This window comes from Pipistrellus hanaki (genome assembly GCF_964339955.1).
Source record: "Pipistrellus hanaki genome assembly, chromosome: 14".
NCBI lineage: Eukaryota > Metazoa > Chordata > Mammalia > Chiroptera > Vespertilionidae > Pipistrellus > Pipistrellus hanaki.
In genome coordinates, this window is record NC_140516.1 from 50814589 (window position 1) to 50840723 (window position 26135).

Below are 26135 nucleotides of genomic sequence, written 5' to 3' on the forward strand. Positions count from 1 at the left end.
AACAGCAGAGCAAGAGATGCAGATCCCATTTGTTCAGGGCTTACCTGGAGCAGGTGCTGCTCGGAGTGCTCTGCGTACATGTGCCCTGGGACCGTCCCAGCGGGGTGGGGTGGCGGGGAGAGCAGCCCCGGTTATTGTGTCCGTGTCTCCAGGCCGTGGGGAGGGGCAGGAGGACGGCCCGGCCAGGCCGGCAGAGGCTGGCCAGAGCTGAGGCTGCAGAGAATCTGAAGAACAGAATTACATTTCAACACCTTCTGGGAGTTTACAACCATCCTATTCCAGAGAAAAGTAATTTTATAACGTGAACTACCTGGCCAAGTGTGTCTGTTTTCTCTCTGAGTTTCTGTACAAATGTCCAACAAGTGAACCGCCTGCATTCCCAAGGTCATGGGAAGGTCATGTGCAAGGGTTGATTCTGCTGAGTCTGGGTGTTCCTTCTGCCCACCCTGAAATGTGCCATCTTCCCAGGTGCGGGGGTTGCACTGGCCACCACAGGAGCCCACGTGGCCTCTAGGGCTGTGGTCAGCAAACTGCGGCTCACAAGCCACATGTGGCTCTTTGGTCCCTTGAGTGTGGCTCTTCCACAGAATACCATGGCCTGGGTGAGTCTATGTTGAAGAAGTGGTGTTAGAAGAAGTTTAAGTTTAAAAAATGTGGCTCTCCAAAGAAATGTCAATCGTTGTGCTGTTGGTATTGGGCTCTGTTGACACATGAGTTTGCCGACCACTGCTGTAGAGGGCTGAGGACCAGCCACAAGAAGTTTCCCACCATGCATTTGGCTGGATGTCACACTCCCTTGGTGCTGGTGCAGCATCTGATTGAGGCTGATTAGGAACCAGTTTTCGGGGCCGTCTGCCTTGCCAGGCTGATTAGTGATTGAAGTCTTCAGCTCCAGCACGCTGCTGTAGGTCGCACGCACCAGCGAGAGGACAGTGGTCTGCAGCCTTTGTGTAAATAGGGGGTCCGTCGTGTGGCCCAGGAGGGGCACCTCCATCCCTTGTGAGAGCACATGTCATCTCAGGTTTGGTCCAACAGCCTGGCTCACACCATCTGAGCTACCCTCGCTCGCCTCAGCTCCTTTCAACTCTCATGGTAAAATGATATTTTATTTGCATCTGTGTTCCCTCACAAACATTTCATAAGTTAATTAGTTGTGTTATTAGCCAGTGGTAAGTAGGCCTAATTTGTTAGCTTCAGGTGTAATTAAGAATCTTGCAACGGCAGACCTTGCTATTCCTGAGAAACCTCAAAGCATCATCTACATGCATTTGTCAAATCACCCGAACCACCTCGCTTTTATGTACTGTTCCACTTTGGAGTCTAAATGCAATTATGGACTCATTAGGTGAAGTCTAATAATTTTGATCTCACAGATGCCAAATCTAAATTAATGGAAGTTTCCATCCTATATGTAGCTCGATGCATGGTGTTTCCCATCATGCATTTGGCTGGATGAATCAAGTTTCCCATCATGCATTGGGTTGGATGAATCAAATTTCCATTGTGCATTTATTTGACTGGATGATTGACATTTCCCATCGTGCATTTGGCTGGATGAATGAAGCTTTTCATCATGCAATTAGCAATACGTATGAAGTTCTCACCATGCCTTACGCTGGATGACTGGCATTTTCCATTGTGCATGGGGCTAAATGAATGAAGTTTCCCATCATGCCTCTTAGCTGGGTTATTAACGTTTTCCATCACGCTTTGGGGATACTCTTAACTTTACGGCATGGACGTGGACACTGAGGAGGACTTTGAGAGGCCTTTTCACTCAGACCTTACAGAATGAACTGTACCCTGGAGGCGGCTTCCTCGGCCAGTCTGTGAGTCAGCGGCAGAGGGCAGGGACGAGGCAGACACAAGCTCAGCTGAGCCTGCCCGCGCTTCTGTGCGTCGCTCGTAGGACGAGGCAGACGTCTCTCATCCCTGAGAGGTGAAGATATGTTGGTCACACCGCACCCTGGAGTCACCAAGTCTTCGTTCTGTTTGTCTTTGAGCTTTGCTAGGCTGAGGGAGAAGCTGGGAGCAGGTTTGTAGGCTGGGAGGTTTCAGCAGTGGGTGCAACTGTGTGCTCCGGCCTGGGAAGAGAACTCTCTAAGCTGACTCGGGCTGCTCGGCGGCTTTCTTACATGGATCTGGGCTTCATTTGCGAAAGTTGTTACTGACCCCAGCCAAGAACAATCACAGTGGTAAGTGCAATCCTTGGGGCAGGCAGGGGTCCAAATGCTCCCCCATCTTGCTCTCCTGGCACCCGCAGGGAAGGCGTGGTGAGGTGCCCTCCCCAGATGAGGGATGCCCTCTCCAGATCAGGGATCTGAGGCCCAGAGAGGGTGGGCCTCTCTCCTGTAGCCACATAGCCAGAGGGCAGAGCAGCTTCTCTGTGTCATTCCTCCCTGCCCTGTGTGTCCCTGAGTGTGCTGCTACATGTCTGCACAGACCCTAGACACCGAGTTTCATATCCGCCATTGCCTCATGACCTGGGAACGAAGGAAGAGCTGCGAATGTTCCTGGACCTTCTCAGCCACAGCGAAAAGATGGTCTGGCGTAGGCTGAACGCAGAGGGAACTTCGGTCCATTCGGTTACTTCGATGGCTTACGGTTCCCACATAATCAGATGAGAAACCCGTCCTGCCAGCCGCGGTGCTCTCCAGAGGCACCTGAGGGCCAGCGACCAGGTGGCCAGGTCACCGGCGCCGTGGGCTGGAGCCCGTGGCCGGCCCGAGGCTGCACACCAGGGCCCCTGCGCCATCCTGAGGTTCCTGTGCGGGCCGTGCAGTGCGGAGCTCTGAATGCCGTGATGGGCGCCGAGTGCATGAACGAAGCCGTCCTTCTGTCTTTCTGCCGAGTTTCCTCCGGCGGCTGGAACGGGGGCGCAGCCTGGCTCTGCTGGGACCTGGGGGGTGAAGGGAGGGGTCTGTGGCAGGGCCATGGTGTTGGCCAGCGGTCGAGAAGCTGGCTCCTGAGTTTTGGGCGCTGGAGCTCTCCATCACCAGAGCCTCCCCCTGTGCTGCACCGGCCACGCCCCGGCTCTGGCCGAAGAAGCCATAGCAGAGTCTGGTTCCTTCTTGAACGGCTCCTGGTCTGAACTGAGCCACAGCATGGCTGCCCCTGCCCCGGGGCTCCGCGTGGGTGAGGGCCGGGCTCTGAGACGGGGGGGACAGCCCCTGGGACCCTCTCTGCCCCTGGCCTTGGGCGCTCTGGTCCCTCCGTGAGGAGCCCTGCTCCTTCGTGTCTCTTACCTGGGGATGCTGAACCGACGGCCCGGCTGCACCGTTAGCGGCTGGCGCCCCTCCAGCAGAGGCGTTTGTAAGGTGTCCACATGCGGGCGGTGGCTGTGTTCTCCGCGGCACTTTGCACGTCAGCTGATTGTCTCCTAAAACTCTCCTCGCTCCTGGCGTGCGAGGCTGTGGAGGCCGCCTCCCAGCCCTCTGTGCTTCCTGGTGTATCTGTGTCCACGTGTGAGCTGATGGGGCAGGAGGGAGACAGACTGACAGACTGACAAAGAAACAGCCAGAGGGACGCACGCCCGGGGTGTGGGGGGAAGAGAGGCAGAAATGCAGAGAGACAGGGAGAGGCCCGCTGGCCCGGGGACCGTGGGAGCCTGGCTTTCAAGCCTCCCCCCTCACAGCATCCTTGCCGGGTCTTGGCGGAGGGTGGGCGCTTTCTCTCTGGGCACCCCGACCTCTGCCGCCCTGACCCCCAGGCTGAGGGCCGGCCTGTGTCTGTTTCCAGTTGTGTTTTCTTCTTTGGCCCTTGAATCCTCCCAACCCCGTGGCTCTGTACTCGGTCCTGGGCCAATGCTGTCCCTGGAACCATGCTGAGCGTGACAGTCACAGGGGGAGGGCCGAGCTCAGGGCGTCCAGATGCTGGGAAAAGCCGGCCGAGGTCGGCGGGCATTCAGAACTGGCTCACGGATCTCTCTCTCTCTCTCTCTCTCTCTCTCTCTCTCTCTCTCTCTCTCTGCCAGCCACTGCCCAGAGGACCAGGACACTGTAGTGTGGGTTCAGGGCTCACCGAGGGGAGTCAGGGTGGCAGCCTCGCTGCCTGGAGTCAGGGCTGGTACCAGAAGCAAGGCATCGGGCCCAGGGGCCAGAGGAGTGGAACGGTGGGCACCGGGCAGTGTCAGGGCCTGGCAAGTGGTTTAGGGCTTAGAAGCCATGGTCCATGAGCCAGGCTCAAAATTAAGCTTTATCCCGTAAAAGCTGTTGATCTTAGGAAAGTCGCTCAACTTCCCCGTGCCTGTGTCTTTGCTATAAAATATACATTAAAGGAGCCGTTAATTCTAGTGCAGAGGGTCGATGGAAGAAGGACATGAAATGCTGGATGCAAGGATGCTTAGTGCCAGGCCTTGTACAGAGTGAGGTACAAAAGTATTAATAGTTGTTTAGAGGATAGTGATGGCAGCCACAGTGGTGGTGATGGTGGTAGGGGTGATGGTGATGGTGGTAATGGTAGTGAAGGTGGTAATGATGGTAGTGATGGTGGTGGAGGTGATGATGATGGTGATGGTAGTGATGGTGGTGGTGATGGTAGTGAAGGTGGTGGAGGTGGTAGTGATGGTGATGGTGGTGGTGGTGGTGGTGGTAATGATGGTAGTGATGGTGGTGGTGATGGTAGTGAAGATGGTGGAGGTGGTAGTGATGGTGATGGTGGTAGTGGTGGTGGTGGTAATGATGGTAGTGATGGTGGTGGAGGTGATGATGATGGTGATGGTGGTGGTGATGGCAGTGAAGGTGGTGGAGGTGGTAGTGATGGATGGTGATGGTGGTGGTGGTGGTGGTAATGATGGTAGTGATGGTGGTGGAGGTGATGATGATGGTGATGGTGGTGGTGATGGCAGTGAAGGTGGTGGAGGTGGTAGTGATGGTGGTAGTGGTGGGCGATATGTGGCAGTGGTGGTGGAAATGTTGTGGTTAAGAGCAGGGCCCCCGGCACAGCATGGGCCAGAGCAGGAGGAAGCTCTCCTCTGCCCCCTCCGGGCGTGTTGGTGGGTAAGACAGAGCTGTGGACCCTGCATGTGCAGGTACCCAGTCTTTCCCTGTTGGATTTGGGGGATCTAGTCTAATTCCAGTCCTACCTGCTGGGAGCTTAGCTTGGCTCCTGGCCCCTCCAGGCTAGCCTGGTTCTTGCGTTTGCAGGGCAGGGCCGTGGGGCCTCCAGCAGGACAGGTGCGGCCATGCTGGGCGGGACCATGGAGTTCTTCCCCCACGCCCACCCACAGGGCATCCCTGCCTCTCTCCCGCCTCTCCATGACCCTGAGCCGCGTCCCCATAATTCTGGTGCATTTGCCGCGGGCACTGTCCAAAACCAAGCCCTCAGAAGGCCCCGAAGTGAGTCTGCGTCAGAAGGAGAGATTGAACGGAACGTCTCTGGACATTTTATTTTGATTAAAACATTAAAGTGCACGGCAGCTCTCATGGAAATTGTAAATCTTTACTGGAGGAAAATGAGAAACCAGGACCGACGTGAAATAATGGCTTGCAATGCCTCCTTGATTTTACATGGGGAACTGCGTGCCGTTGCTGCCAAATTAATTTTTGGAAAATGAGTTATTGACTGCAGTTATAATTTATTACTAATAACAGAACATGTTTGCACCCTGGGCCTGATGGGGTAGTTAGCAAAGCAGGGGAGAGGAATAATAAGGAGGGGGAGGGGAGGAAGCCCAGGGCCCCCCAGGACAGACCTGACAGGCTCCTGGTGACACGTAATGTCGTCCTGGGACGCTCTGGGAGCCGAAGGGCCTCCTCGGGGCCCTCGTTTGCCTCCCGGAGGCTTCAGTGACCTGGCAGAGCGTGGCTTAGCAGCAGAGCTGGAGGCCGCAGTGCCCAGGGCTTCCCAGCCGGCCCTTTCTCCTGTTTGCCCCCCAGCACGGCCATTTGCTGTCTCCCTGCGGAGGGCGCTGTGCAGAGACTCTGGGCCAGAGGTGGCTCTGGTCACAGCAGCAACTAAAGCAAGAAGGCAAGGGGGGGGGGGGCGCGTGTTCTGGGCTCTGCTCAGGGCGCCCTGGAGGTGCGCTGGCCTTGGTGTCTGAGCTGCAAAGCTGGGACCTCGAGAGAGCATGGACCGCAGTCTCCTCATCTGCAGGATGGGCTCAGTGACAGCCCCATTGCCTGTGGAAGTCAGGGAATGAGAGAGAGAGAGAGAGAGAGAGAGAGAGAGAGAGAGAGAGAGAGAGAGAGAGAGAGAGAGAGAGAGAATGACTATGGAGATGATTGGCCTTCTAGCTCCTCAGGTGGCCCTCACCGCCCTGGCGCTCCGTGCTCAGCCAAGCATCTGTTTTGAAAACCCGGGAAAGAACAGCATCCTGTAGCTTTCAAATCCTCACCTTCGTGGGTCTGACCAGCCAGTGAGGTCGGGGCAGCTCCAGGCACCGTCTGACCCCTGGAGGCTGCTGCTGTCGGTGTGCAGTGTGTCTGTAAGCTGGCCATTTTGGTTATCCCACCGTTAAGATTCTGGTGTGCGAGGCAATAATATCTTTGACAATTAATATTAAAACATAAAGTCTTCTTCCAGCTTAAACTGGTTTAAATACTTCCATTTAACCAGATACGAATGGTCATGTTATAATCTACTTTACTGGGCGTTTACCCAATGATAGCATGCAGTGCTCATGGGGCTCTTCTGTGGTCTCCGTGGAAGACGCTGGGCAGGGGGGCGGGGGGGCGGGTGGGGCGGGTGGGGCGGGTGGGGCGGGGGTTGGTCCCTTCAGCGCTAGTCATCAACAGCGACCTGGACTCTGTCTGGGGACCCCGCTGCCTCTGGCCACTCGTGCAGGACAGAAACAGCCGGGTCTCCGCTGCACTGGGCCCGCAGGTCCATGTCCTCATTGAGGGGCCCTGGGGGAGCAGCACCCCTCCGGGGGGTGGCCCCTCCCAGGCTCCCATCGGGGCGCGGTCTGCACCCCGAGGCCTCAGAAAGCGGGCCCTGCAGCCGGAGCTGTTCTGTGGGAAGTTGTCATTTCTCCCCCGAATAGCAGTTCAGCAGGGAGGGTGTGGGGGTGAGGGACAGGCTGGGGGAGGGGAGGGTGTGGGGGTGAGGGACAGGCTGGGGAGGGGAGGGTGTGGGGGTGAGGGACGGGCTGGGGGAGGGGAGGGTGTGGGGGTGAGGGACAGGCTGCAGGAAGGGACAGGTTCGGGGTGAGGGACGGGCTGGAGGAGGCGATGCCTCGGGAAGTGGCTGGGGACGAATTCACTCCTCCTGCGGCTCCTGAGGGATGCGCCTCGGCGTCCGCTCCGTCCCCTTCGCTCTCACTCTTTGATTTTATTGCCGCTTCTGACACCGGGAGAAATTGAAACCCTGTTTAGGTTTCATGGCTTCACATTTCAGGAGCCGGTGCTGCCGCCGGGAGCCGGGATGCGTCTAATTTATGCCGCGCGACCCCCCTTCTCAATCCCGCAGCCGCCCGCCGAGGGGCCTGCGGGGACCGAAGGGAAAGTGCTAAGATGTACATTTTCGCTCTCCTTTTATGGGAACCGCTTATCAGGCACAAAAGGCAGTAAAACCAGGTGTGATGAGATTGGATGGAGGGGATGGGCCTGGTTAGGGAATGAGCCATTGGACGTGACTCCGCAGGGCTCTCCGGGGGCCCCGGGAGGGGTGAGGGGCGGAGGCCCGGGTCCGGGACCCGATCCGGGCACAGACTGGCTGAGCCCTCAGCCCTCGGGCGTGACCCTGGGCTCAGAGGCCACGCTGTTTCCCACCGGGGCTGGGGATCGCTCCGCCTCCCAGGGACACAGTGAGCCAGGAGGTGGGCGAGACGGACCCCCAACTTCTTCTTGGTAGAAAGCACCAAGCAACAGCCTGACACTCAAATATTTCGGTGTTTTCGTCTGTGACCACTTTTTTTTTTTTTGTCTGTTTAGTTGTTAATCCTCACCGGAGGATATTTCTCCCGTGGATTTTCAGGGAGAGTGGGAAGGAGGGGAGAGACAGAGAGAAACATTGACAGAGACACATCGACGGGTGGACTCCTGTGTGAGTCCCACGCAGGGCCAGGGGGATCCAACCTGTGACCCCTTAGTCCACAGGCCGACATTCTAACCACTGAGCTAACAGGCCAGGGCTCCTGTTGGGTCTTCCTGAGCGTATGTGACTGTGCGTGTCCGGCCCAGGAACAGACTCAGACCCACGGGCCCCTCTGGTAACGAGGTAGGTGCTGGGCATCGGGTGGAAGGGGATTGTGGGGTCACGGAGTGGAGGACACGGACGCCGCCTGGTGGAGCAACGCAGAGGGGTGTCCACCCCACGCTCCTTCGCCCGGACAGAGCCCGGAGGGACAGGCGAAGATGGCACCCGGGCACGTCTAGAGCAGATCGTGGCAGAGCTGTGAGGTGCTTTGCAGTGAGGCGGCTTTTCGCCCACACCGCCACACAAACCCAGAAGCCCCCAAAGGCCAGAACAGCCCACTGGCCCCCTTACCAATGAAATCCTGGGCACGGAACCGTGATCACCATGCAAGTCAGAAGGACAGCAGCACCGAGCTGGTCTGTCCCAGCCCACAGACCCTGTACACCTGCGAGGTGGAGACAGCTCCGACCTGGAGGGACGGGGGCGGAGGCTGGAATGAAGGTCCCCGGCAGCCAAAACCGGTTTGGCTCAGTGGATAGAGCATCGGCCTGCGGACTGAAAGGTCGCAGGTTCGATTCTGGTCAAGGGCATGTACCTTGGTTGTGGGCACATCCCCAGTAGGGGGTGTGCAGGAGGCAGCTGGTGTTTCTCTCTCATCGATGTTTCTAACTCTCTATCCCTCTCCCTTCCTCTCTGTGAAAAATCAATAAAATATATTTTAAAAGAAAAGAGAGTCTCCGGCAGAGGAGAGATAGCATAGGGGTCTCTTTGCCACGGGGGAGAAGGTCGGAGGCCGCCATACTGACCACCTGTCTCCATCAGCAGTTCCACGGGGCCTGGATGTCACCTCTTTGGTTTCTTCATCCTCCCCACACCACCCCCTCCCCTGGCCAAGAACAGTGCCTGGCACACAGTAGGTTCTCAATAAACACTTGCTGACTGGAGGCACCCAAAGCTGTGCAGCCTCCAACCCAGCCACTCCCTGTGGGGTTCGCCCTCACATGGACCCCCCCGGCTGCCAGGAGAGGGGGACTCACACAACAAGAACTGTAACAGGAAACGACTAGAACGGCCTTTGTGTCCACCCCTGGGGGTTGGTGCACAAGCTGGCCTCCCCTGGATGTTGTTAAAAAGCATGATGCGTGCTTTACTGGCCTGGCTGTCAACGAGATAGCACTGGGTTTCTGAAGTAGGTGGGCCTTCGCTGTGTTTGGCTCAGGGGGCAGAGCATTGGCCTGCAGAAGGAAAGGTCCTGGGCTCGATTCCGCTCAAGGGCATGTGCCTCAGTTGCAGACTCCTTCCTGGCCCCGGCCCTGGTCGGGGCTCATGCCGGAGGCAACCAATGGATGCATTTCTTTCACATCAATATTTCTTTCTGTCTTTCCCTCTCTCCCCTCCACTCTCCCTAACAATCAATGGAAAAATACCCCCGAGTGAGGATTTAAAAAAAAGAGAAGGAAAAAAAGGTACAAAGCAAGTATTTATGGAGACACCTTTGTGTACAAAAGAGAAGAGAAAGCATGTGTGCTCAGATTTGTCTGAGAATGCATGGTGATCTGAGGCCGCTCACCCGGGAGCTGGGAGCACTCTCTCATTCTGAGGACGGATGCGTGTCTGGATGTCGGGGCGCAGGCAGGCAGCTCACGCTGCTGCATGCTTTGGGATTTGAATAATTAACAGTGGATGCACCGCCCGCTAGAATTTGCATCGACTGGGAAGGACACGCACAGAGCCACGTCCCCTGTGTGCAACTCGCACTGGCAGAACATCCAGTGTCAAAACCATCGAAACGTGCGTGAAGCATCTTCGGAGTTTTCTGTGATAATTGTCCCGAATCAATGTAAATTACGTGCGCGTTGTTGAGCGCAGAAGCCACTGGAAAGAGAGATTCGCTTTGTTTTTCGCTAATTAGACCCGGGCTGCGTGCGGGTGGGATGGTTTGTGCATAGATTTGCCGTTTGGTTCGGAAGCTCATTTGTCTCTGGCGCGGCCCGTGTGTTTCCGTGCGGGTGGAGTGACTGTGGGCGGGAGGAACCGCGCTCCCTTGTGAGAACTTCGGAACCGGGCCGGGCACCCTGTTTCCACGATGTGCCTCTGCTAGGAGGGCCGTTGAGTCCCACTGTTTCAGCTCAAACTTTCCTATCAACAGAGCGACTTGCATCAGACACAGCTGGGGAGGGGAACCTCACAGGCATTCAGAACACGTACCTACTAAGGTAGGGTGACCAGACATCCCGCTTTTGGCGGGACAGTCCCGATTTTTAACAGTTTGTCCCGTGTCCTGAGGCGTTTTACAAATTGTTAAAAATCGGGACTGTCCCGCTTTGCCAAAAATTGGAACTTTAAAAAAATATATATTTTATTGATTTTTTTACAGAGAGGAAGGGAGAGAGATAGAGAGTCAGAAACACTGATGAGATAGAAACATCCATCAGCTGCCTCCTGCACCTCCCACTGGGGATGTGCCCACAACCAAGGTACATGCCCTTGACCAGACTCAAAGTACAAACCCTGGACCCTTGAGTCCGCAGGCTGACGCTCTATCCACCGAGCCAAACTGGTTTCGGCAATTGGGACTTTTTTAAAACACTGGGGGACGCAGGACAAATTGTTAAAAAGCGGGACATCTGGTCACCTTAACCTAAGGCCACCGGAGAACCTCCAGACGGCCAGGCCTGCATCTTCTTGTCGGCAGTCCGGCGCTCCCGGCACTGACCCCGCCGGAGGCTGGCGATGGCGGTGTCTGCCTGGCTCTGGCGGGGCGTGTGCTGGGGACAGAGCGGAGGGGAGGCCACCATTCAGGACGGCGAGAGCCTCCGCGGTGCAGAGCCTGCGTGGGCCTGCCTTCCACAGGAGCCCTTGTCACCAGGCAGGCGGCGAACCTGGGCAGGTGCAGTGACTGTGGGGACCGGGAGGGAGGCCGCGTGGAGCACCTGGTGGCATCCTTCCTCTTCTTCTTCTTCTTCTTTTTTCTTTTTTAAAATATATATATATATTATTGATTTTGTACAGAGAGGAAGGGAGGGAGATAGAGAGCTAGAAACATTGATGGGAGAGAGTCATCGATCAGCTACCTCTTGCACACCCCCTACTGGGGATATGCCCGCAACCAAGGTACATGCCCTTGACCGGAATCGAACCCGGGACCCTTTAGTCCCCAAGCCGACGCTCTATCCATTGAGCCAAAGCGGTTTCGGCCCTTCCTCTTCTTACCCATCCCCCCAAGTTCCCCAGACACAGCGCTCTGTAGGGGCAGCTGTAGGGCCTGCAAGACGGCTCCGAGGGAGGACCCAGTGGCCCGGACCTCGCCGTGTGGGGCAGTTTTGTGGTTGAGGGACAGTGGGGGGAGCTGGCTGGAAGCTGGGAAGCTCAAGACCGAAGCGGGCACAGCAGACAGCACTGCCCACAGAGGCGGACATTCTCAGCCTTCGCGTTCCCATCAGTGAAGGGCAGAGCTGCTCCGTCCTGACCGCGGCCGTCGGGCTGAATGCCAGCAGAGCGAGGGCCAGGTGGGGTGCTCTCCGGGCCTCTGGGATGTTCCTCCTTGTATCCTGGACAAGGGGAGTCCTGCTCAGGCCAGGATTAGTTTGGACGTAGCCTGAAGTCACGTAGCCCTAGCAAGTATCTGCTCCTCATTCATTACCCTTCTCTCCATCAGACCCTCCTGCTCCGGGAGCGGGGGTGGGGGTGGAGTGGTAATGAACTTGACCTGTGACCCTTGCCATCACCGAGGTCACTGTCTTTGGTATCTTGAGCCTCTGCTCTCTATTCAGCTTTTGGCCTGGGCCTCTCTGTTATCCTTGGATCCGGGTGTGTACCCCAGAGGGCTGGTTGAATTTTAAGGGTCAGAGATGTGTGTAGGACACGAGGGAGGGCATGGGCAGGAAGGGGAAGATCCTCGGGGGTAAAGGGCAGCTGACCACGGGGTGGCGATGTGGGGTCAGATGGCAAGTGGCCGCACCCTTGGATGAGGTCTCATCCCCAGCGTCTGACTCGGCAAACCGCCCCACCCTGTGTTAGGCTAACAGCACCTGATTAGTCTAGTGCTGGTGGTCGGCAGCCCGTGGCTTGCCAGCCACATGCGGCTCCTTGGCCCCTTGTGTGCGGCTCTTCCACAAAATACCACGGCCTGGGAGAGTCTATTTTTGAAGAAGTGGTGTTAGAAGAAGTTTAAGTTTAAAAAATGTGGCTCTCAAAAGAAGTTTTAATCATTATACTGTTGACATTTGGCTCTGTTGACTAATGAGTTTGCTGACCACTGCTCTAGTCTAACAAAACCTATTTGGGGTAAGCAGACACCTCGATTTATCCTGGGAGGGCTGCTGAGAAAAGCAAAATCCAACCAAGGAGCAAAACAGAAAGTGAGAGCTACTCGGAGGTGAGGGCAGTGCCCAGGGCGGAGTCGCAGGTGGGGTCTAGAACACTCCGTGCCGCAGCCCTTCCACCTGTCCAACCAGATGCCCGGAGACAAGTGTCTTCAAGGACACGTGACCACGTTCAGTGCTCGGCTGTCCTCATCCTTCGGTGGGAAGATCGGGTTTTCTTTTTCTTCCTGGAACTTTCTAGATCAATGTCCCTGCAGAGCCCCTGGAGACAGACTGTACTGGGGTCTGCAGGCTCCCGGCTACAGAGGGCCTTGCTCTGGAATGGAACCCCACCAAGGCTGCAGCTCTCGCTGAGCGTGTGTCCGGTGTCTTGTTTATCTGCCGTTTGTTCTCTGTGGTTTGATGGCTCTGACGTGGGAGGGCGGATTGACAGGCGTGCGGACGTCTTCCCGTGGGTGGCTGATCACTCAGTGATGCGCACACTTGGCCGGTCATCCAACATTTATTAGGCGTCTGTGTTGTGTCAATCACACAGTGGGTGCAGAGCCATTTAAAGATGAGAAGCGTGGCGCCCGCTCTTAGGGCGCTTGCAGACACATAATGAGCCATTAGCTGTGTCGTGCTGGAGTGGAAATATGCACACCATGTTGTAGGTCCGCGCTCCGCAGTGCTTGGGGGCGGGCTTGCAGAGGGCGGGCTCTGGGCCTGCTTCCAGGAGTGGGCACTGTGGGCAGACAGGGAGGCAGATACCGGGAACTAGAAACATCCGGTGTGGAGTGGGGGGTTGGAAAAGCCCACAGCGCGGCCCAGCCAGGTGCAGAGAGGACTGTCCTTCAGGGGGGGAAGTGACCATGTCCTTCAGTGGGTGCCCCCGAGCACCGTGGCGGAGTAGGCGCACGGCAGACAAAATGCTGAAGTTTATCTTCCGAGGAGGACAGATGCGTCAGCCCGGAGTGTCGGGCAGTCCTTGCGTGAGGAGGAGCAGACAGAGCGGAGGGCAGAGCAAGGACAGCGCGGAGAGCCGTGCACAGCGCCCCAGAAGGGAGGGGCCCGAGCTCCGTTTGGGGGAGCGGTGGGGAGGTTACTCCAGACAGAGCAGGTGCATAAAGCTGCACCCCGGCTTGATCTGAGGCGGGGGAAACGGCAGCAGAGAATCCTAGAGAACAAGGTACCGACAGGGAAGGGAGGGTGAGACTCTGACCTACAGAAGGTGAGGTGCAGCGGAAGGCCATGGCGGGGCCATGATGGAAGCGCTGGCTTATGGACAGAGATGCTGACCCTCGTTGGCCCCCATGGTCACTGGCCCGATGGAACTGAGGGAAGGACAGTCTCAGACTAGAACCTTCCTTTGAGTTATTTCGGAAACAGAGGGTCTCTTTTTACCGGATGCTTGTGGTAAGGGTAGGCTTGGCTTTTACGTTTTTAAGACCTTTTAAAAAAAATGGGCATGGAAAAAGCAGGTTCCTTGGCGGATTCCTCGTGTAGGCTCAGCCTGCGCACGCCCCACCCTGGGTTGCAGTGAGCAGAGCAAACAGAACTCGGAGGTGCCGGGTCTCCTCCTCTCTCTCCTCCAACCAAAGGCGCCTGCCCTTGCCATGAAAAGCCGCCTGTGTGTGCCCGCGGCCCGGCGTCCCCACGGCCCTGCCGAGGGGCTGCTCTGCCAGGCGAGGGGCGCTCCCGATGCCACAGGAATGGGAGGGAGGACCCAGGCTGCACATCCATGCCACCCACGCAGCCCTGCTCCTCCTCTCCGCCTGCAGAGCTCCCTCCCAAGCCTGTGTTTGTTCAAGGTTATGTTTGCCGAGAGCTAATTAAAGCCATTTGTATCAAATGGCTGGAACAACCTCCCTTTTGGAGAGAAAATAACGGAAAGAAGCTGCTTTAAAAAAAAAAAAGGCCGAGTTCATTTCATCAGCTGAGAGACGAGCTCTGGACCATTAGTTCTGTGGCGTGGACATGTGAAAGCCAGCCAGCCAGCCAGGTGCGGTCTGCGTTTCCATGTCCGCGTGGGTGAGCTGGCAGCCGCTGGTGCTGGGCGGTGGGGAGGCCTCAGTGGTGGCTGTGGTTCGTGTGCACGGTGCTGGGCACCAAGTTCCGTGAAATCGCCTGGTTCGGTCACGTTCTGGCAGAAGAACCTGGTGTTCTTCTGATGCGTCTGGCAGACACATCAGTCACGCAAGTGGGTTAGGTTAGGATGCATGGATCACAAGTCGTGGCTCCTATCGGTTATAAAATAGATGCTTATTCCTCTTAAATGAGATCCCTCCTGAGGCCCTCCTGGTGCCAGGCCCACAGACACCAGCGGCCCGCGGACTTGACGCCAAATACCCTCCTGAGCACTTTCCTCTCTTCCGGGCAGCGACAATGCAGGCGCGTTTTGTAAGAGGCGGCATGTGCGCTCACAGGGGAGACTCGGGGACCCGAGAAGGGCCTAGAACAGTGGTCGGCAAACTCATTAGTCAGCAGAGCCAAATATCAACAGGTCAACAAGGGACATTTCTTGGTTGCACTCAATGGTCCCAACCCCTGTTCCAGAACTCAGCCCTCGCTAACCTCACTTTTATACGACAGCTGCTCTAATATTGAATCCTTTTCTTTTTTTTTTTTTTACAGAAATGTTTCTCTTCTGATAACACGGAATAATGTCACTTAGAGTAGAATATAGGCAATCGTGTGTTTCTGGTCCATGTGTCGGCGAAGGCCATGTAAAGAGGCACTTGGAGGACGGTGGGACGCAGGGGCTGTGACTGCTCCTGCTGAGGGAGCGGAGGTATTAAGTGCACTATCTGGGGCCGCAGCACTTAATTGTCGCGTCTCGCAGGGCGCCTGAGAATAGCTCAGCCCCTCCCGAGGCCCTCTCTCCCCTGAGCGCACAGACACAGCGGGAGAGGGTAGACGTGAGAGGCAGTCATTTTTCCTGCATGTAACAACACTCCATCCTGTGCTACATGTATTATGGATGACATTGCTCACAGCCAGATTTCATATGTCATTGGCCTTACATTTTTTTCAGCTTCTACTTCTCCTTGCGATGTACAAATGGGGTTGGGGCGGGGAGGGGGCGAAGGAAGGGGGTGATGGTTCTGAGTTTGACTTACCCTGGGCTCCCCGACTGTGCTGAAGGACAGGGGCGAGCAGTCCTCTGTCTTAGGTCCCATCTTGACCCTCACTGTGCCCGGGCACCTGGGGGTCAGCGTTGGGTCACAGAGGACTCAGCTCCTGGAGTTGGCATTTCCTACTCCTCATCCCCATATGACATCCCTACCCCCTGGTCCCAATCCCTTCCCATCTTTGGGGTCTCACTTTAATGTACCAGAGTCTCTGTCAGCATGGGCACGAGCCACCTGCCCAGCTCCGAGGGCCTCACCCGGTGCCCCTGGCCACAGGGCGGGTGAGTCACTCATACCGGCCAGGCACAGCTCACAGGCCGAGCTGAGAGCAGGGCACATGTTTTTGGCCAAAAGATGAAGCAGCAGTTATAAGCCTTTGTCTTCGGGAAAGGACTGATGTTGCCAGGCACAGAGGGGCTCACCTCTCTGCGCTGGGACCAGAGTGGCTGCCGGGGAACTCAGGGTGCCTGCGCCCCGACCACACGGGGGGCCTTCCCTCAATTAGTGCCGTGAAAGTGCTGTAGGCTGCCCGTTGCTGTTTCTAGCATGGTGAAAGGTTGTCCAAGGCTCTACTCACTTGTTATAGATTATAAATTATAGATTATAGATTATAGATTATAGATTATAGATGATTATAGAGTATAGAGTATAGATTAGCAAAATCTTCATTAACCTCAAAATCAAAAGAAAACATCTGTGATCCTTGCTTAACAGCTTGGGTTTGGAGGTGGACTTGTGGAGGGTGGGACTCCACCTGAACTTCCCAGGGTCACAGGCTGGGCCGGCTGGGCCACGCCGGCTGCCGTAGAGGCTGGAGGAGCCGAGGTGACCCTGGGGGTGGGTGCTCTGGGGGGCACGCTCTTTGGACCGCTGTTCAGTGCATTTTCACACGGAAAGGGAAGTTTGACCACCTACTTACATGTCCCTGGAGACAGCTGGGCTCTGAGGCAGAGTTCTCAGGGGCCAAAGGCAGGTTTGTGTGCGCGCTTCCGCCAGGGTCTGCACCTGACGGGGTCTGTACCTGCTAAAATATGCACCTGTTGGCGTCTGCACCCTCCAGGGTCTGCATATCCTGGGATGTGCACCCGCTGGGATGTGCGCCCGCCAGGGCATAGGCCTCGGGGCCTCGAGCTTTGCTGTTTCCGCTCCAACAACCCCAGCCCCTGTGCAGGCAGTGGTTTGCTAAGCTCTGAGGAGGACGGGAGGATGAAAGCCTGGAGGGGAGAAGGGAGAGGGGAGACTCCTCACTGTCTGCGTGAAGAGGCTGCGGGATGAAAGGCCGCACAGCAGGTCTATCGCTGGAAGCAAAAATAGTGGAAACAGACCGCGCTCAGGACTCAGAGGAGGGGAGTGGGCGGCGCGGTCAGACTCGGTGGGGGCGGGAGGCATGCAGGCTGGCGGCCCCAGGAGCTCTGTCCCTGCCGCGGGCCGCCCACACTGTGGCCTTGGCCGACCGGGCACAATGGGCACCTGCCCCAGCACCAGGAGGGGTCCGTGCCCGAGGGGCAGGAGACAGGAACACGATGTTGGTGGCAGAGGAGGGAGGCGGCCCCGATCAGGGAACGATGGATACACTTGGGGGCAGTTTCCGTCCCCGCCTCGAACAGCCCGGGATGCAGAGGGTTTTGTTATAACAGATGACTTACGTTCTATGTCACCTTTAGAAAAGTCGCAAGGCTGACATTCCGCCTGTTTGCTTTCTGCATACATACATCAGCTTTCCTCCCATTGTAACTAAGCGGTGGATTTAGAGAAATCCATTTATCTATCGCCTGTAATCGCTACAAACCCATCATCATCATAATAGTCCTGTCTTTGTGCGCGTGTGCGGGAGGTGGGTGCAGACGGAGGGGCCCTGAGCCCCTGGTGCCCGCCCCCATCACAGCCGGCCGCACTGCCCGGTCGCGCTCCCTGGCACCCCAAGGACCCCTCCTCTCAGCCCCCTGCCCTGTGCTCCCAGCAGGACTGGGCAGTGACCGTGTCCAAAGACGGGGGGCCTGGGCTCTGTGCCGGGGTCCCCTCACCCAGCTGCAGCCAGGGCCCCCCAGCACCCCATCAATCCCTCCCCCCCCCCCCGGCTTCTCTGGGGCTGCCTGTGTCTTCCTAGCCTCTGCCCTCCGTTGGCACCTGGGCCTCGGCCTGTGCATTTCCCCCCTCGGGCAGCGTGAAGGCTGGGCTCCGGCCGCTTTCCCGGGACCCCGTCCCCTCCGCGCTTCAGCGCGTCCAGAGGCCCTGAGACTCAATGTGTTCTTCAAGCCTCATTTACGGCGCAGACAGTGGGCCTGAGTGTGTCATCTCCATTACCTCCAGCATAAACTGCATTTCCCCTTATTATCGCGTTCTCGGAGGAGCCCGTGCTGCGTGCACGGACAGATCATCGCAGCCCTCCCTGGAGGCGGCCTCTCACCCCGAGCGCAGCGCCCGCGTCTGTTTTCCTTTCCTGTGAGTGAGGCGCTGTGCTGCTCACCGGGCCTTCCGGAAATCACTCTAAGGTGGTGCTCACGGCGAGACTGCGGGGCTATTCTCCTCCTTCAGACATCTCTGTAGGTGGACGGTTCGTATGTGTCATTGGAGGGGAGACCATGCGCACATACGAACGGGGCCCCTGGATTGTGGCCAACGGGACATGGGCCCCAGGGCTCCCCCACATCCTGCCCGGGCCCCTCCAAGAACCGAGGTCACCGGAGAGTCATCTTATCCCTGCACAGGTCCCCAGCAATGGCCCGTCTGCTGAGCTCATTGGCCTTCCATTGGCTGTGGGCCGAGGCCAGGCGCACTGGTGTCGCCATGGATTTTCTTCGTAAACCCTTCCCGAAAGAGCCAGTGGTCTGCCAGAGCCAGGACCTCCTCGTCCCACTGCCCCTCCGAGCGACGGCACCTCCAGGGCGCGGTGCGGACCGTCTGTGGGTCGGGGTCTGGTTCCGAAGGACAGTCTGCCAGAGGCCACGTAGCTTTCAGAACAGGACGGTGGATTCTCTCTCCTGCCTGCTCCTGGGGGCTAGTCCGTGTCCAGCAGGATGTGGACGAAGAATGTTCTCGCCGGCCCTCCGAGGTCACCGTGTCCGTCTTGTGTTGCTTTGGGCTATAAACAGTTCCAGGTGTCCTGTGCACTCACGGAATCCCAGAATGGGAAGGAATTTAGGAGATTGTTTTATGAGGAAACTGAGGCCCAGAGATGTTAATATTACTGAACTAAAATTAGATTGAATTTCAGAATCACTCTTCGAATTAGGAGATGCTGATATATTTCTCATGCCTTGTTTTCTTTTCTTAAAAATTTTTATATTGTTATTGATTTCAAAGTGGGAGAGATAGAAGCATCAATGATGAGAGAGAAACATCATTGACCGGCTGCCTCCTGCACATCCCACACTGGGGATGGAGCCGGCAACCCGGGCATGTTCTCTGCCTGGGAATGGAACCGTGACAACTGAGCCACACGGGCCGGGCATCGTTTTGACAAGTTAGACCCATTTAGACTTGTCTGCAATAGTTCTTTGTTCCAGTAATTTTAAAAAAGCCACTCTTTGAATGTTAAACACATCCTTGTTTAGACCAAACCGACGTGACCATGGGATGCTAACGCCGACTGTTTTGGTCCCGCAGAGAAGAGCAGGGCCCGGGTCCGCACGCCCCGCCCTCCCGCCCTGATGCTGCGCGCCGAGAGGAGGAGCCCGGCCGGGGAAGAAGGACACAAGGTCGGTTTGAGGACGTGAGATCCCGGTCGGGGGGCCTGGGCTGCACACCCTTCCCACCGGCCTCCCCATGGGGCGCCGCGCATGGATGGTCAGCCAGTCCCTGTGCACGACGGTCACCCCCAGACACTGCAGCGGACACCCTGGGAGAGAGCCCGGGGAGAGCAGAGCTCGCTGGGTGTGACCCTCCATCCCGTGTTCTTGTCCCCCATTTCAGGGGAAGCTGTGCCCACAGAGTGGCTGAGCTGCAGCAGGCACCCCTTGGGCAAGGCTGGGTTGGTGTTTATAGACACCAACACACATTTTTAAAAAATATATACTTTATTGTTTTTTTTTTTTTACAGAGAGGAAGGGAGAGGGATAGAGAGCTAGAAACATTGATGAGAGACAAACATCAACTAGCTGCCTCCTGCACATCCCCCACTGGGGATGTGCCCGCAACCAAGGTACATGCCCTTGACCGGAATCGAACCCGGGACCTTTCAGTCCGCAGGCCGACGCTCTATCCACTGAGCCAAACCGGTTTTGGCAACACACACACATTTTTTTTTTTTTTTTTTAAACACGTTCTGGTCTTAGACCTTCTCTTTGCCCGATGGCCAAGTGGCATGTTCAGGGCCAACCACGAATGCCTGGGGCCCGCTGCCGCCACGTGAAGAAGCCCAGAGCTCCGCTGTCGTGGCTGCCTTTGACAATCCCAATGGGGCTCATGTTGTCCCGTCCTGTCAGATGGAGGCCCCTGGTCGCCCAGTGCCTCGCTCACACTCCCTCCCACTCGGCTCTGGTTGGCGGTCTCTGCCTCGGCCTGTGACGGCCCCGGTCTTCCTGCCGGCGGCTGGGCGTTCCAGGCACCACCTCGGTGTCCCCGGCCTCCGCCCCGTCTCAGCGCCCAGGAGCCGGCGTGAATGGATCCCGGATGTCGGTGCACATGAACGTTTTGTTCCTCCGTGAAAGGTTTCGCTCGGAGAGAGCCGAGCTGTACGGGGTGACGTTTATTAATCAGTCTTTCTAGGGCCTTAACTACTTCCTTTATCACTCCGCTCTGCGTGCCTAATTCACTTTTATTGCCTCGGCGTGGAAGGGGAGCCTGACGCCGTGATTAGCCATTTTTCATCACCAACGGGAAGCCGTCACCTGCAGGGGCCTGGGGAAGGCGCGGGCCTCGGCAATTAGCGGCTCACGGTCCCAGCGCCCCGAACCTCAGTGTCCACCCCTCCCAATCACAGCCTCCGTGTTTCCCCGAGTAATCAGCAGGATCGTCTGCCACCCCCGCAGCCCCTCATCGGGCTGCGACTGTTCAATTAGCCCCCTAATGGAACCTTCCCCTCGTTTTTCTAATTGGATTAGTAATATAAACGCCCGTCTTAATGTATTTTCCCATGCAACCCCTTCAGAACACCCCCTGTTCTGTGAATTATGCTTCTCGGCCCCCTTGGATCACAGGAAGCGAAGGCGTGTTCTTCCGCCCCGGAGTTCCCAGAAAGATTGCTCCGACGCTTATACGCGGAGGGGCAGCCACCTGCGTGACAAGGCGTTTCCGTGGGGTAGTTTCTTGTCGCGAAGAATGGAGGGGCGAGGGGAGACCCAGGACAGCACCGAGGCGTGTGCCTGCATGGAGGACCCCTCCTCTCCGGGGTGACTTGCCGGGGGTTAGCAGACGCCCCGCCCGGTGTGCCCGTCTGGAGACCACTCAGGAACGCTTTCACCTCAGGGCTTCTCGTCCCTCCTCGGCCATCTGGTCCGGATGACAGGAGCCTCTTGGTCCTCAGCTCACGGGTGGACGGTGTCCACAGGCCGCAGCCTCCCTCTGTCGCCCACGGGTGGACAGAGCGCAGTTGGTTGGAGATTTATCTCACCTTTGGGTCTTACAGACACCTGGGTTTTCCTTTAAAAAAATTGTTTTTTTAAATTGGTTTCAGAGAGGAAGGGAGAGGACACATCAATGATGGGAGAGAATCACTCGTTGGTTCTCCTGCACGCCCCCCACTGGGGATCGAGCCTGAGACCTGGGCATGTGCCCTGACCAGGACGCTAGCCATGACCTCCTGGTTCCTAGGTTGATGCTAGCCACGCCTGCTGGCCTTCTTTTTCTTTTTAAGTTTAGGGAAAATAAATCTCCCTTGTCTTCTAGGTGTTCACGGCCTCTTTTTTATTTTGTAAATAGAGATACAGAAACACGGTGTTTTTCAAACCTGGCTGTGCACAAACCACCTGCACACTGCCCGCCCCTTGACCTCTGGCCCCAGGGGAACTCCAGGAGGGGACGGTCAAGGGCGCAGCCAGCCTCTGCAAGGACGGGGCTTGTCGCTGCCTCCTGCCCTCCAGGGTCGGGGATGGGCCAGCCCCAGCTGCACCAGGGCCTTCGCCGCTTTCGGTTTCTCTGCCTCCGACCGCAGCGTGTAGGTGGCAGGGTGACTCCAGCCGCCGGGTCACCCTGTTTCTGGAGATGAATCCGGCGGGCTTGTCTGCCACTGAGAACTGCCGGCGCCCGGGAGCCGCCTCCGGCTGCTGGCCCGCCTCGCCCCTGTGGGAGCAGACGCGTGGCTCCTTCGGGATAATTAAGGACGAAGTGTCTGAGCCGCTCCCCACGCTCCGCGGTGTCGCGAATTCCATCTTCGCAGCCTAATTGCCTGGCCCCTCCGGCTGCGCTGCTCAGAGCAGGTCATTATCTCGCGGGCACGGTGGGCAGGTCTGTCTGCAGGAGACTTGTTATTCTTTACTCGCCTGCCATTGAAGATGAGTGTTTGAATAAAAGCATAAAACGGCGCTCTCCTTCTCTTCCCGCCGAAAGGAGCCCCCGCCGATCCTGGTGACAGGAGAGGACAGCGCGGCCAAAGGCAGCAGACCCGTGGCCTCCACGCCGGTGCCCGGCTCCCCCTGGTAAGAGGCCCCGAGCCCCGAGAGCAAGGGGCCAGCGCCTTGCCTTGTCACCAGGGAGAGAGGCACGCCGCTCAGGTGAGGCTGGGCTCACACAGGGACCGGCAGCTCCTGGCAGGGCAGGCGCGGTTCTGCCAATGGGTATTAAAGTGTCCACCTGGTAGGGAAGGTCGGGGCCTCCCGGTTGGGAGCCTTTCTCCCTGAAGAATTGGGGGTGCTTCCTGGTGTCTCAGCACCCCCGGTTCTCCAGGGAGAGGGCAGGCGGCAGGGGGGACCCTGGAGGCCAGGCTGGTGGCCTCAGCGGAGGCCCGTGGGACAGCCAGGTTTTCCCCCGGATGTGCTCTGGTCGGAGGCGAGGTGGTCCCTTTTCTCTGGAAACCAGACCCCCGGGAGGACTTCGGGGGCGACCCGCAGACCCTCCACGCCCTGCGTGAACGCCTGTCACTCAGGGGGGCTTTTCCGTTGGCACAGGTGCGTGGTCTGGACGGGCGATGACCGGGTTTTCTTCTTCAACCCCACGATGCAGCTGTCCGTGTGGGAGAAGCCTGAGGACCTGGAGCACCGCGGCGACCTCGACAGGATCCTCGAGGACCCGCCGCACAAGCGCAAGCTGGAGGCCGCGGCCGGTGAGCGCGGGCCGCCCGCGGGCCCGTGTGTGCGTGTCCGGGCCGGGCGTCCCAGGGAGTGGGCGGGGAGGTGCCGATCCTGGCGGTGGGGGACCCTGACTTCGAAGGAAGCGTGCTTGGTGCTCAGAATCTGTAATGGTGCTCTTGGGCCACTTTCTGCAGAAACATCTGGCTTTCTCCCTGTGTTAGTGTTTAACCCAGAGCAGGTCTTCCATCCCTCCGCCGCTCCACGCGTCCTTCCCGCCTGGGCATTAGGCAGCATTTTGTTGTCTCAGTGGCTCTCGGACCCCCCTGGAGAGGCCCACGTGCTTGGCGAGGGGCCCGGGGGCGGGGCAGGGGGCCAGCGGTCAGTCCCAGGGCCCTGGGATAACATTCTGCATCTTCAGTCTGGATCTTCCCGGTTAGACCGCCCACGTTTTTATTAGCTCTGCGCTGGGCGAGCCCCTCCCTCAGTTCCTGGGCCACATGGTGGGGGCACTTGAGGTCAGCTCTGGGCTGACCTGACAAACAGACGCGTGGCCCCTTGAAGGAGGGGGTCTTGTTTGATTTTGTGGGTGTTTCGTTGGGTTGGCAATGGCAGTTCTGTCTCTGCTGATCCGGGGCTCACAGACGGCAGTGGCCCGCTCTTTCCGTCAAACCCAGAGCCTTTGTCTGACGTCAGAGAGGGGCTTCTACAATCCTGACATTCTCGCAGCGCCGAGTGGAAGCCACTGCTCCCGGGAAGCCAGTGGCTGTCTTTCTGGATGGAGCGATGACAAATCTAATATGTTTGTTTCTCTTAATATAATGAGAACGTTCTCCAGACTGCTGGAGCCCACGGAGGCGGAAAGAGGCGCGTTCTGGGTGCCCAATGAACCGAATCTGTGAAGCCTCAGTCGTGTGGGGGAGGAGAAAACGATTTTCCTCCCACCGCGCTCAGTTCTGGCCGGGCTAACCATCAGATGAGCATGAGGCAGACGAACAGGAGAGAATGTCCCAAATTTCTCGTGAATGTTCGTGTGGGGTCCTCTAAGAATGTGGGGCCCGAGGACAGGTCAGGCCGAGGAGGTTTACACGCCATTTGTAGACGGAGAGGAAGGGTGGTGGGTGGGGTTGTGGTTGGGACTTCGAAGGACAGGAGGGCACTCACATGGGCACGGAAAAGCCAGCGTTTGGTAACCGGGCACCTCTGTCTGTGACACTTAGTTCTTAGTGCCTGTGGTTAAGAGGAGGTGGCGGCTTTCCTGGACAGAGCCTCGATCTAAATATCAGGGGGGAAAAGTTCTTTCTGCATCTTCTGTTTCTTAAAAATAACCAGATGTAAGTGTTCCATATCCCAAAGAGGCCCACGTTGGGGTGATGAGCCCCTCCCCTCCTCCCCAGCTGATTGCAGGTGCAATAGAAATTGGGTCAGGGATTGTTTTCTCCTTTGATAAGCAGGTATCTGTTTTTTAAAATGTTCATTTTTATTGATTTCAGAAAGAAAGGGAGAGGGGTAGGAAGATCAATGATGAGAGGAAGAGAGATAGAAAGATCAATGGTGAGAGAGAATCATTGACTGGCTGCCTCTTGCATGTCCCCCCACTGGGGATGGAGCCTGCAACATGGGCATGTGTCCTTGACCGGGATCAAACCCGGGACCCTTCAATCCGCAGGCCGCCGCTCTATCCACTGAGCCAAACCAGCCAGGGCCTGGCACCTATTTTTCAGAGGGATGTTTAACATGCTGAGCGAGGGCTGGAGCAAGAGACCCTGGTAGAAAGCCACGTCTTGAAGCCCCCCCCCGCCTGGGATGGAGATCTCCACACACTGGGGAATGCTGGGAGACCACGCAGCCATGAGAAACCTTAGGTGCGTCATGGCGGTGGTCTTATTTGCTGGTGGAAGGCAGATCACGCAGGCAGGCTCCTGGCTCCTTGTTTAGCCTGCATTCTTGCAGATAATTGGGTGCTGCTTTTGCTTATTTATTTATTTTCCCCGGTGTCAGTCGCCACGAGGAGGCAGCTGGCTCATTAGCAGTCCATGCATAGTCGCTCTCCTGCTTCTCTCATTTGGAACAAACCAGGCCAGGGCCAGCTGAACCGGAAGCACGTCCCACCGAGGTGCCTGCCAGTTGAATGCATTGAATGCTCAGGAGGACCGCAGAGGGGGGAGGGATGGTGATGAAAGATAAACTGAGGCACACTACTCATTTCCACAGTTTATGTGACCAAAAGTGATTGTAACCGGGGAGCACTGGACCAGAAGTGGTTAGGAGTGCCCCGCCCGCAGGGAAGGACTCGGGTGGGCCAGGGGCAGATGCCGAGAGGGAATGGCTGGCTGGCTGAGGTTTAAGGCCCAGCTGGCTCCTGTGGGTGGCTGCTCGTGGTGTGTGGATTGATTTCCTAACCGCCAGGCAGGCCCTGGCTGAGATTTCCGGTTCGTTGTGGAGGTGTCTCCACAGGGAGCCTCCTGGTTTCAGGAACGTCATGACAGGGACCTGAATCACCGGGTCCTGGGTCAGCGCTCCATTTCACTCTGGACCAGTGGTCGGCAAACTCATTAGTCCACAGAGCCAAATATCAACACTACAACGAATGAAATTTCTTTTGAGAGCCAAATGTTTTAAACTTAAACTAAATAGGTAGGCACATTGTTATTAACTTAATTGGGGTACTGATATTTTGTGGAAGAGCCACACTTAAGGGGGCAAAGAGCCGCATGTGGCTCTTGAGCCGCAGTTTGCTGACCACTGCTCTAGACTACTCGTCTCATTGTATACTAAAAAAGGGGAGAATGGAGTCTCAGATCCCACAAACACAACCAGGAACAACCAGTGAACCCAGCTTCAATGTATTAAGGTGTTTCTGTCTTCCATCCACTTGTTCCCGTGGCTCTAACTACTCTGCCTAGATAGATGGGGGATAATACAGTTACGTGTCGTCACGAAAGTTTTACCCTTGCTTTCTCTTTTAAGAGAGATGTTCTTAAACCAGTAATTTTTAAAACCTGAATCTTAAAGCTATTCCGGTGACCTCGATTCTCCACTTCCTGTTGCCGGGTAGAATTGACATTTGAATGCACAGCTTCTAATTTCCGGAGACCCACCCACCTTGCTTTGCCGGCAGCGGAATGAAGGCAGGAGGCGCTCTGGAGGATAAGCAGGGATTACCAAGCAGCGTTGGCGACCTTCAGCCGTCAGCCTGTGTCCTGGCTGGTCATCCATCAGGACTCATTAGACCATTCGACCCTAATGACGATAAGAACCAGTTCCAGGAGCGATTGTGATTGGTGGAGATTTTGCTAACTATTATAGATCTGAATGTAGTAATGCCTGTTTCTGGTCTGAGATGGAACAATCCAGCATTCCAGTTGATGGCCACTATTTTTCAAGAGGAAGCAAAATAAATGAATTCTATAAAACAACTGCCACATTTAGCCGAAACCGGTTTGGCTCAATGGATAGAG

At 56.8% G+C, this 26135-nt stretch overlaps 1 protein-coding gene across 1 annotated transcript in view; it reads left to right on the plus strand.

Moving 5' to 3' along the window:
• Positions 1–26135, plus strand: part of TCERG1L (transcription elongation regulator 1 like) — a gene marked incomplete at its 5' end in the record, with an annotated part of 77783 nt that overhangs the window by 35579 nt on the left and 16069 nt on the right. The window contains 3 exons of the mRNA XM_084904398.1: positions 19118–19209; positions 21998–22086; positions 22555–22709. Of these exons, the coding sequence (XP_084760524.1) occupies positions 19118–19209; positions 21998–22086; positions 22555–22709 (336 nt within the window). The remainder of the gene's footprint in view (positions 1–19117; positions 19210–21997; positions 22087–22554; positions 22710–26135) is intronic.